Source organism: Phalaenopsis equestris, unplaced genomic scaffold (assembly GCF_001263595.1).
Source record: "Phalaenopsis equestris unplaced genomic scaffold, ASM126359v1 Scaffold219149, whole genome shotgun sequence".
Classification (NCBI taxonomy): domain Eukaryota; kingdom Viridiplantae; phylum Streptophyta; class Magnoliopsida; order Asparagales; family Orchidaceae; genus Phalaenopsis; species Phalaenopsis equestris.
In genome coordinates this window covers 106,906-118,391 of record NW_018237541.1, presented here as the reverse complement: position 1 = coordinate 118,391, position 11,486 = coordinate 106,906, and the positions used below count along the sequence as shown (strand labels likewise).

Here is an 11,486-nt window from a genome sequence, read left to right as displayed (position 1 = left end):
AATTAACATATAGCTATCTTAAACCAACTTAATAAGATTAAATATAATTTGTAAGCAATGTTGAATAAAAAAATTAAAAAAATATATATTAATAAATTAATTCAAGAAAATAAAAAATAAGAACAAATTTCATTAAGTTAGGATGAACATTCACTAATAACAAATATATTATTTAAAATAAATAAGGATTTTTATGTATTTACATATCTAACAAAGTTTGATATTTACACTTACAACACCCTTGTATCATTAACCACATGAAAAGGTGTATGTGACATATTCATTGCAATCTATGTAAGAATTGAAGTTTAGGTGTTAGGTGTTAGATATGCAAATATGCAAATACATAGAAATTGAGTGATATGTATGCAAATCTTCCAATAATCAAATACAACATAACCTGCACTAAGTTGATATTTAAGATATGGTATCTATGCTTATTAAATCTCATCAGAAAAGGAAGAATCCGAAAGAAATAACAGTGATAATATCAACTACATATGCACATTATTAACATAAGAGAAACTTTATACAATGCACAATGCATCAAATGTTTAAAATGTTTGCAGACATACCATGCAGGCGCTTCTGGTTCTCAGGCAGAAGAATTTGGAACAGAGCTCTGTTTGTCTGTAATCTGAGTGTGCAAAAACTGCAGCACAGAGAGGCGCTGCAAAGGATAAATTTGCAAATTTGCAATTTCAGCAGAAATATTTGAGCTGAAAAGATGAGAAAGAAGACATGATATGAAGTTACCCGTTGCTCTAAAACAGCATCATTGGAATTCAATTTTAATGATTCGAGGCGGTGTATCGCTTCCTGAAATCCTTTGATTGCAGCATCTTCGTTGCGTAAACTCCGGTTCACATCGGCAACTTTCGCGAGGGAAACCGCGAAATCGACAATCTGGATGAAATCTATGATCAGCACGTCGAAGAAAATGCGAGAAACAATTTAGGAAGATTTACATATGTAACACCCACAAAGATGAAAAGAAAATTTTCAGAAACTAAACTTTTTTGGAGCCTATCCTGAATTCAAATGTGGCTATTATGTCCGGCTTGATTTTAAGTAGGTGAAATCTGTGATTTTTTTTTTTAAATTTCATTTCATTCATTGCATAATTACTACTCAAAGTTCGCCTTTGTATTTTGATTGACGGGCCATTTACATAAATACCACCAAATTCTTATGTATTTACATATCTAACATCTAATCTTTGCATTTTACATTTAGACCACCGAATCTTCCAAGTTGATATCTTTGTGACCAGGCTCAAGAATTCTCTAACTGGATCATAACCCTTACCTAAGACTGCAAACACACACAATCTATACAAACAACCCCCAGCTCACAATTCCTAAGAGACTGCCCGCTGCGAACCAAACCCGTCCGTGCATAGTTGTGTGTGCACCGTCACACCTATCCGCACCCACCATGCTCACACGTGCATCCCTATGCTAGCTCATTTGCCCCAAATTCACAACCTTCATTCTCGTGATGTGATCGCGAACACCATCTTCATGCCATTTCCCATCAAAGGTCGTGTTCAAGGCCTGCCGATGACTCGCATGCTCCTCACCACATCATGATCCCAAATGGCTATATCCTAATTAACATATTATTCATCTAAGCATTCTATCGAACTTCTAATTTCCAGATGCAAGCTCCTTCGCACTTCACACGCTTTAAACCTATGCATGTAGAGGTGTATTTCACTTTTAAAAAGTAGTATATAGTGCTATTTTGATGCAATATTAAAGATTCAAGTGTTACGTGTGTAAATATGAAAGTTTAGGTGTGAGATACGTAAATAAATTAGAATTGTTTGCTATGGATGTAAGTGCCCCAAACAATTATAATATATCCTAAGGTAACTAAGTACCTCCCCTGAGCTATCAAAATCTTTACTTCTTCCCAAATGTTCAAGGAAATTATTAAATCTAATATTCAAATCAATCTAATAGAAAAATGGGGGCAAAAACAAAAAGCCAAAACTGTCGCTAGAGTTAATGGGTACTGGAATTAAACTTAACTTCATAGTCCTGGGTAAGAACCAAGACCAAATTTCTAGAGATTGAGAAGAGTGATACAATGCAGGGATTTTTACATAAATACCACCCAATTCTTAAATATTCTTATATCTAACACCTAAACTTTACTTTTTTTTACATTTACACCACTCAAACTTTCGATACACCATCAAAAGTACCACTATTTAAACTTTTAAAATATGAAGAATACCTTTTCTTGTACAGTTGAAAAACGGGCAGAATATATGTAAATAGATAAGAATTGAGTGGTATGTATGTAAAGCTTCCATAAATGTATAGGAAATGTGGCCTATTTAGAATACAAGAACTTAGAAATATAATATGCAAAACCATAATTCAAGGCTAATACTTCATTTATTAAAATTTCTCAAGGTTAAGATCGAAACATTCGAGTTCACAAACCTGGGACGACACGTTGGACTTCTCTTTAATTGCATCACGACGAACATCCAAAGCACGAGTATAGTAAGTTCTCGCAGATTCAAGATCACCATCATAGTACCTCAGATCACCTATTTTGTTTAAGGAAACAGAAAGAGTGTGCACTAGCTGCAAAGGTATCAAGAAAGTTAGCATGATGCAATAAAAATATAATTTTGGAAACTTACACATGTAGCACAGAATTCTTATGTATTTACATACTCACACCCAAACTTTCATATATTTACATATCTAGCACTTTAATGCTTTAGACCTATGTATGAAAATGTGTATTTCAATTTTAAAAAGTGGTAATAGTGCTATTATTTATGTGATAATAAAGATTTGAGTGTTGTGTGTGTGAATATGAAAGTTTAGTTGTGAGATATGTAAATTCATAAGAATTGTGGGCAATGTATGCAAATGTCCCATATAATTTTTACTTGCTGCAAATTTTAAAACTAAACAAAAGAGATCACGAGAATAACCTCTAAATCCTTCGCAGGAAGCTTGGAAAGAACTTCAGCACTCTCTTCATAGTACTTCAGAGCCGATGCAGTGTTCCCCAAAGCTCGGCTAAGAGAAAACAATTGGAGGTATAAGTGAGCACATTATGATAGAAACATGTGCGAGATGTTTCAACTTTCATAAGAAAGAAATAAGCAAATCAAAGAAAAAAAATAAGGGGCATTTACATACATACATCCAATTCTTATGTATTTACATATCTAGCAGGTTTTTTTTTATGTCTTACATTTATACCACCTAAATCTTTCATATCACATAAAAAATACAACTATTTTTACTTTCAAAAACTGAATACACCTCTTCAAGCATAGATAAGGTGGTATATATGTAAAAATGAGAGTTTGGATGCTTGATAAGTAAATACGTAAGAATTGAGTGATATGTCTGCAAATTTTCCAAAAAAATAATGTGTAAAACTTAAATAAATGGCGGTTCCCCCAACTCAACTATGAGGAACTGGTTGGGTGTGTATGTATGGGAATACATTCACAGATACATCATCAAAAATTAAATATTTCAACAAGTGGCCATACTGAAAATTCATAATGCCGACCGCAAATAGTTCAGATAATGTCAATAATGATGAGGATGATAATTGGAAGCAGCAATATGTTCATACATGTAAACAAAATTAAAGATCGATGTATTTGCTTCATTGTTCAATGGCCTAATTTTCAATGTTGGTATACCGTACGCAAAATATAAAGATTTATGGTTGTATTCTGAATCAAATTAGTCTTTGTTAGAGTGGATATCTGCAGTAATTCTCCTCCTTATCTCCTTGTCAGCTAACAAAGATGTTGAAGCTTTGTGAAGCATGAAACTTATCCATGGCTCACTTCCTATCTAAAACTATATTCTATGAAATATTTTGACGTGTATTCCTGTAACACGAGCAAGACAATAAAATCTAGGAAGATTTATATGCATACCACTCAATTCATTTGTATTTACATATCTAACACTATAAACTTTAATTTTTTACATACATGCCACCATCCCTATGCATGAAAGGTGCATTGCACTTTTTTAAAAGTGAAAATGGTGGTATGTCTTATGTGATATGAAAGACTTGGGTGGTTTAAATGTGATATTTAAAGTTTAGACGTTTGATGTGTAAATACATAAGAATAGGGCGGTATGCATGCAAATACCCCTAAAATCTTCTGATCTTGTATGTACGAGGATTAATCTCTACACCGCATATATTTATGCCTTCCGTGACCATAAGATTTTATATGAGAGGATCAAAGAAAAGATGATAGTCCAAGGAGTAGTTGCAAGAGGTTAAGCGAACAGAAAATTGACAATGAATTAAGTTAAGGGATGAACAGGAACGAAGTAAAAACAGTTGAGAAAATTTGTGTTCAGTTGAAAGCTAATTCACACACGACAACCTTCTATATTCCAGTAAACACAGTCCTCCATCGGAATTCTACACACTCGTATCTATGTGTACTATTGTTTCCTGAGCCAACCTTAACTATTTGATGAAGTTGCCAGGGAATAGAAATCTCTTGTGAGCCCCATGATATAAGAGATTAATGAGTGATACATGGTTATTGTTAGTTAGACCGGCATATTACATGAAACTAACGTTAATGAAGTTCTTTATTTATATTAAAAGGATATTTGAATTGTGAAAATTAGGAGTTTTACAAAATGCGCAAATTCTGCACAATTGTCAAACTAAGAGAGACTGATAGGTCCAATTAAAGGGGCTGAACAGCTCCAACCACTATGAAGTGTGGACAGAGACATGAGGCGCATATACGACATGAAATGGATACAATAGCTCAGCCTAGTGTTGACTAAAAAAAATAATAATAATAATTAAAATTATTGATATTTTAATTAGATTTAATTAAGTTAATAAATATTAAGTTAAATTTTGAGCCTCACGTAATCCTGTAACTGTTCCCACTCCGCTTTTGGCTCATAACTCACGGAACAAAGCCTCTTAGGGACTTCCTCATTGTTCGTTTCCTCCTCCCTTGAGTGGAAATCTTCTCAGTTATTCTCGCAGCACAGTGGATGAGTTGGACAACCAAAAACATCTACGGGGATCATAGCATACAAGACTTCAAAAGCTTCTTCAAATGCCTCCAGAGCATTGTATTGTTACTGTGGACTATAATGTTCTATGTTTACTTCGCGACAGACACATACCTATGGGGATAATCTTACAAGTGTCGAAGAAATAGAACAGAGAACTGTGATTTTTTTAGGTCGATAGATCAGTCTGAGGATTCCACCGCCCATAGTTATCACGTGTGGAGAGTTTCATTAAAGGGATTATCACATGACATTAATCAACTGCACTTTAAAAATAATATTAATTATTATTTTAATAGTTTTTTTTTTAATTTTGATTGTTATGTTTTCTATGTTTTGTGAGGTCTTAATTTTTATTTTGTTCACTTTTAAGTTGTATATTTGTTTTTAAGAAAGAAATGTGCAAGCATGACAGATTCTGTTATAAATAACACAATATTGCAGGGGCAAAAAGAACATTTGTTCATAAACAACTACTACATGGCTGTTGCACAACTGAAAAAAATAAACATACACAGTTTTTCCGCAGAAACTTCTGCATAGCAGCTTCTGCACAGCAGCTTATAAATAAGTTGCAGCTGCTCCAAACAAACACTTAGTCGAATAAATGATCTTAACGTAGATGTTCTATTAAAATTTCTTTAGTGTTCGATCCACCCCATTTTTGTTTTCCAAAAAGAAAAAAAAAAATCCTACAACCCAAGCTTAAAGTCCCAAATCTTAAGTTTTGGGTCCTCCAAATTCGTGAATTCTTTAGTGTTTCGTTTAGCTACCAATAAGTTATTTGTGCTTCTAAAGCTATTTGTGTTGGGCTATGCATTGAACATTAAGCACATTTATGAGATTTGATTTCTTAATTACTTGTATTTCAAGCTTCATTTATCTTAATAGCCTTTCATATTAGTAATAAGAGTAATTGCATTTGTGGGTGTAGGTTATAAGAAAATTCTTGCTATAATATTTAAAATGTAATTAGCATTCTCAACGAGGGAAACATGAGAGCCTAGGAATGTCCAAGTGTGGTAGATTTCTATTTAGTTGAACTCTGTCATTGTCAGCAAGTCTTGGATGTGAAAAGTGAAGGAGTGCATTAGGTAGTTGACAACCAACGTAATTTTTTTCGAAAAATAGTGACATGAATCCTTTTAATCATTGTGTAAACGCTAGCGCGTCCGCTGGAAGCGACGCTATATGGTCTTAATATAGTTAAAAGTGTGAAAAGACGCTACACCGACACCTGAATGTAGTGTCAAATAAGCAGGAATTCCCACGTTATGGACAAATGTATGTAAAGAAGTTAGTCCATAATACTAATATTAGGATAAGACATTAAAATATAGGTACTCTCACAAGTAAATTATGATTCATAGAAAAATAAATATTTTATATATTCGAGAAACTAAATGAGTTTGGGAAAATGTTAAGGAGATTGATAACTTAAGGTTTAACCTTTGGCATTCAGGTAAGAGGCGCACTAGAAATGGTGTAGGTGTTATTATAGATAAGAGTTTGAAAAATAATGTTGTAAAAATTAATAGAATTGGAAGAATTATAGCCCTTAAGATTATTGTTGATATTAAATTTTTAATATTATAAGTGCTTATACTCCTCAAACAGGTTTAGATATAAGTTCTGAAAAAATTTTTGGGATGATCTAGAAGACTTAATACAAATAATATCTCTTGAAGAATGAATTTGTATTAGAGGAGATTTAAATGAACATGTCGATACTGATAAAAGATTTTAGAAATATTCATAGTGGCTATAATTTTGGAGTGTTTAATGAGAAAGGTAAAGCTATATTAGATTTTGTTTTAACGTATGATTTTGTTATTGCAAAGATTTTATTCAAGAAAAGAGATGAACATATTATTACTTATAAGAAAACGAGATAGTCAAGAATGTAAAGTTGTAAGATCATTCCAAACGAGGATTTAAGTACTCAACATCGCTTATTAATTCTGTATTTTAAGATGAAAAGTTCTAAAATAAAGAATACTAGAAATTAAGCACCTAAAATACACAAATATATTTATTTTTATGAGTAAACTTCAAGATTTCAAAATTTGGGATATTCATGAATAAACAAATTTTATGTAGGATAAAGTAACACAAAATTAAATAAGTGGCAAAATATGTATTTGAAAAATCAAAACGAAAAGTTTCTATAAATAAAAATAGTTGACGGTGAAAAAATAATGTGCAATAAAAGATAAAATATAAGAAGCTACGTTATAAAAATTAGTTTAAATGTAAAACTTCTAGAACTGAGAAAAATATAAAATGACCCGTAGGGAGTCCAAGTGAACAATCTGTGAAGCTTTCTGCTTTTAGTGATCTTTATAATAGATTGAAAACTAAAAAAATGAAAAATATATGTATAAACTAGGCCAAACAAAAAAGAAGAAAAGTAAAGATTTAACTGAGTAAAGTTAATTAAAGTTGAAATCAAAAGGTGTTTTTCTTAGAAAAATATTCAACATAAGTAGGTGAGTTATTTTGATAAACTTTTCAATTCAATAAAGTTTCTGAAAATACTATCGATCTTAGTGATCTTAATATCGTTAATAATAATAGAATGTTTCATTTTTACCGTCACATTAGTAAAAAAGAAGTTGAAGAGGTTTTAAAGAAAACCAATGGTAGAAAGTATGTAGGATCTAATGATATCCTAATTGAAGTGTGAAAATATTTAGGAGATTTGGGAGTTTCTTGGCTTATTAAACTCTTTAATATTATTTTAAAAACTAAAAAGATGTCTGAAGAGTGGAGGAAGAGTATTTTGGTCTCCATTTTTACGAATAAAAGGGATTGCAAAAGAGAGTGCAAATCATAGCAGAATCAAATTAATGTGTCGTACTTTAAAATTATGGGAGAGGATAATTAAACAAAGGTTAAGACATATTACAAAGATTTCTCATAATCAGTTTGTATTTATGTCGGACAGATCTACTATGGAAGCTATACAATTATTGAGAGGTTTGATAGACAAGAACAGAGAGAAAAATGAGGATCTACAAATGATTTTTATTGATTTAGAAAAAGCTTACGATAAGGTCCCAAGAGATATCCTTTCTAGAGTTTTAGAGAAGAAAGGTGTTGATATGGCTTACATTCAAGTCATTAAAGATATGTAAACTAGAGTTGTTATTTATGCTCGAACAGAAGGATGATTGATCATAGATTTTCCTATTTCAGTTGGATTACATCAGAGATCGGCTTTAAGCTCATATCTTTTTGTTTTAGTTATGGATGCTCTTACTGGACATTGTCAGGATGTAACTTCGTGTATATTTTTCGCTAATTATGTCCTTTTTGTGGATAAGGCTAGAGAAAAAGCTCAGAAAAAACTTGAATAATGGAGGTCTACAGTGGAGTCTAAAGGCCTTCATGGAGTCTAAAGGCCTTCATTTAGAGGCCTTCATTTAGGTAGAACTAAAATTGAATACATTGAATGTAATTTTAGTAGCAGTAGCTCCAGTGACAGAGTTATAACTAAGTGTAACTATGGGTGATCAAATTATTAAAAAGTGTGAACGTTTTAGATATCTCAAGTATATTGTTCAAAGTGATGGTGAAATAGATGAGGATGTTATTAGTCAAATTCAAGTTGATTGGTTGAAGTGGATGAATGCTTCGGGAATATTGTTCGATGTATAGTACCGCTTAGCCTAAAAGGAAAATTTAGAAGATCGTGCTGAGATCTTCAATGCTCTATGGGACAAAATGTTTGCCTTTAAAAGAAAAGCATAAACTAAGCTAAGTGTTGCTGAGATGAGAAAGCTTAGGTAGATGAGTGGCTTTACACTTAGACACAACATGTGAAATGAATATATTCGTGATAATATTGGTGTAGCTCCAGTGGCGGATAAAATTAGAGAGAGTCGTCTTACATGGTTTGGTCACATTAAAATTCGACCATCTGATGATCCGGTTAGGAGAGTAGATGTATTAAATTTGACTTATGTTAACAAAGGCAGAGGTAAACCTAGAAAGAATTGGGCATATTGTATAAAAAATAATTTTAATGGGCATATTGTATAAAAAATTTTAATTTATTAAAATTAAATAAAAATATGACACTAAATAGGACGCAATGGAGAAAAAACAATTATGTAGCCGACCCCATTTAGTGGGGTAAAGGCTTGTTGTTGTTGTTGTATTCTATAGGTATCCAAATGCTTGCTATTTTGAATTTAGTATGTGAAAGATAGCGTAAGAATATACATGCATTCGAGAACATTCTGAAATGGCCTACTGTTTTGATAATCTATTTGTTTTCGTCAAAACTACATATTAAGTACGAGATTATCTATAAGATTCCACAATTATTCAAAGTCAAGTATAACATATATGTTAAACTACATTTTTAATAATAGTAATGGTATAAAAATTTGTTGTTGTTGTCAAGGAATAAGTTTAATATGTGATGAGCCACGGTCGATGTTAAACTCATATTAAGTACACACACACTCATTTTCCTCTCCATAAAACAAATAAGCATAAATGCCCTATAAGCATGTGAAACTATAAAACCAAATTAAGTTAAGTCTTAAGTAAAGGTTGTACGCAAATAAAAAAAAAAAATTGCATATATGAACTATTCTCCATTCCAAAGGAAATACCAAAGTAGACGCCCAATAAAAAAAATAATAAATTCTAGTTTTAAAAAGCCAGACCAGCAGTCCCCCATCATCCCAAGGACAGCCCCAAGCTGCGAGCAGAGTTCTTGGGTGTTCCCTTGCGTTTGTAGTTGCTCACGTATATCTTCAGCACAGATATTAAGCCTTGATTGAGCACTTTCTAAATTCTTTGCATGAAAAGCCTGAAAGAAACCGCCAAATCAACTAACATAAATGTACCAGAAAAAAATTAAACAGATTTTCTAGAAAACTCCAAAAACAAGATAAAAATTGTCTCTTGCAGACTCACCCTCATAGCTTGTTGCACCAAAAAAGCACCTCTTTCCATAGAAACATCACCATATATGACATTATTCTGCTCATTTCCTACTTCCTTGGAATCTTCACTCACTTGAAAGCGCTTGATTCTAGCATGACCATCAATAAATTTATCAACTGTAGTCTGAAGATCATCGTCAGGCTCAATTTTCTCAATGTCAGCGCCGCATAAAGGACAGTCCTTAAACCGTGATACGCATACCCTAAGATAAATGTAGAGCATAAAAACAGTTGAAAAAATCATTTTAACCGAACAAAAACTCTGAACAAGGCTACAAATCCTAGCAATACCCACTTGCAAAATTTGTGGGCACAGGGCACACATTTGCTACTTTCATAAAGTAAGGCCCGGCACAACATACAACTCAGAGGACCAAGCTTGAATGTCTCTGAATCATATCCAAAGGGGCATTTTGGCGATATTGTTCCCGAATCCTTATGCTCCTCATTTTCACCTCCATTCCTTGCTTGTTGGACAGTTTGGTTGTCAATCTTCATGGGGCAAATGCCAGCAGAAGATGATTTGGAAAATGGGCAACCAGAACTCATATTTCTCTATCGTCTACCATATCAAGAAACAAACCATGGTTAGTTTAAGCTTCAATAGGAGACACTTCAGGATTTAATTCGTGAGTTTAAGTACTAAAATTTCAAAATCTTCACCCGATACTCAAGAAGCATTGTATTTGATATCACATTTCAAATGCAAAATAAAAATTCGCATCATGATAATAACACAGACGGAGGTAATGATTTTAAGTTAATGGCCAAATATAATTGCTTGGAGCAAGTTTTTTAAACATATAAAAAGAAAAAAAAAATTGGATTCCTATAAAAACATTCAGACAGCACTGTTAAGAACTTAACGCGAACAGCTGCACAGCAAAAATATGCATTTCTCACCATTTTCGCCTACCAGCCTAATTCAATGTCGGTTTAAATCTATCAGGAACTAGACGCAGTGAAATCATACGAAGTATTATGCCATAATTTGTAATGAATCTAAAAGTCGTCCACCTTAAATGAAGAGAAACATCTAATCCTACAAGTAAAATCTCCAATCTCCATCTCCATCCTAACAAAAAAATATCCAAAATCCCCAACCGAAAATTTCATTGCACCGGTTCCCTCAACAATAGAAGCGTTCGGAACGTGGATCCATGTGCTGTAACGCTCGAGAGAGAAGATAGAAATAGAGAGAGGAGATAGATATAGAGATAGAGAGAGAGATGATGTACCGACTTCGGTCGCCGGAGAATCGCCGGAAAAGGAAGGGTCTAGGGTTTGGCGTCCGCCTGTATCAGAGATCGAGATACTGAGCAATGCTAATCGCAAATTATTTCGCCAGTTGGCGGGTCCTTCTCATCTCAATCTGATCACATAATCAATATATAAATTAATTAAATATAACATAAATAACAAAATAATAATATAATAAATAAATAAATTAATTAATTAATTATATATA

General features: G+C 32.7%; 1 protein-coding gene across 2 annotated transcripts; it reads right to left on the bottom strand.

Annotated features, from left to right (window-relative positions):
• Nucleotides 1-400: 400 nt before the first annotated feature.
• On the bottom strand, nt 401-11,375 carry LOC110037422. 2 transcript variants are annotated; one of them, XM_020742069.1, is made up of 8 exons: nt 11,257-11,375; nt 10,314-10,580; nt 9,990-10,221; nt 9,737-9,882; nt 2,963-3,050; nt 2,457-2,603; nt 757-906; nt 401-670 (listed from the first exon to the last, which is right to left on the bottom strand). In XM_020742069.1, exons 2-8 carry the CDS (start codon nt 10,565-10,567, stop codon nt 596-598), a joined length of 1,092 nt encoding a protein of 363 aa, XP_020597728.1. In that variant the 5' UTR covers nt 10,568-10,580; nt 11,257-11,375; the 3' UTR covers nt 401-595. The 2 variants fall into 2 exon arrangements, with proteins under 2 accessions (XP_020597728.1, XP_020597729.1); XM_020742070.1 differs by having other exon boundaries at nt 11,261-11,375.
• Between the last annotated feature and the right edge of the window lie 111 nt (nt 11,376-11,486).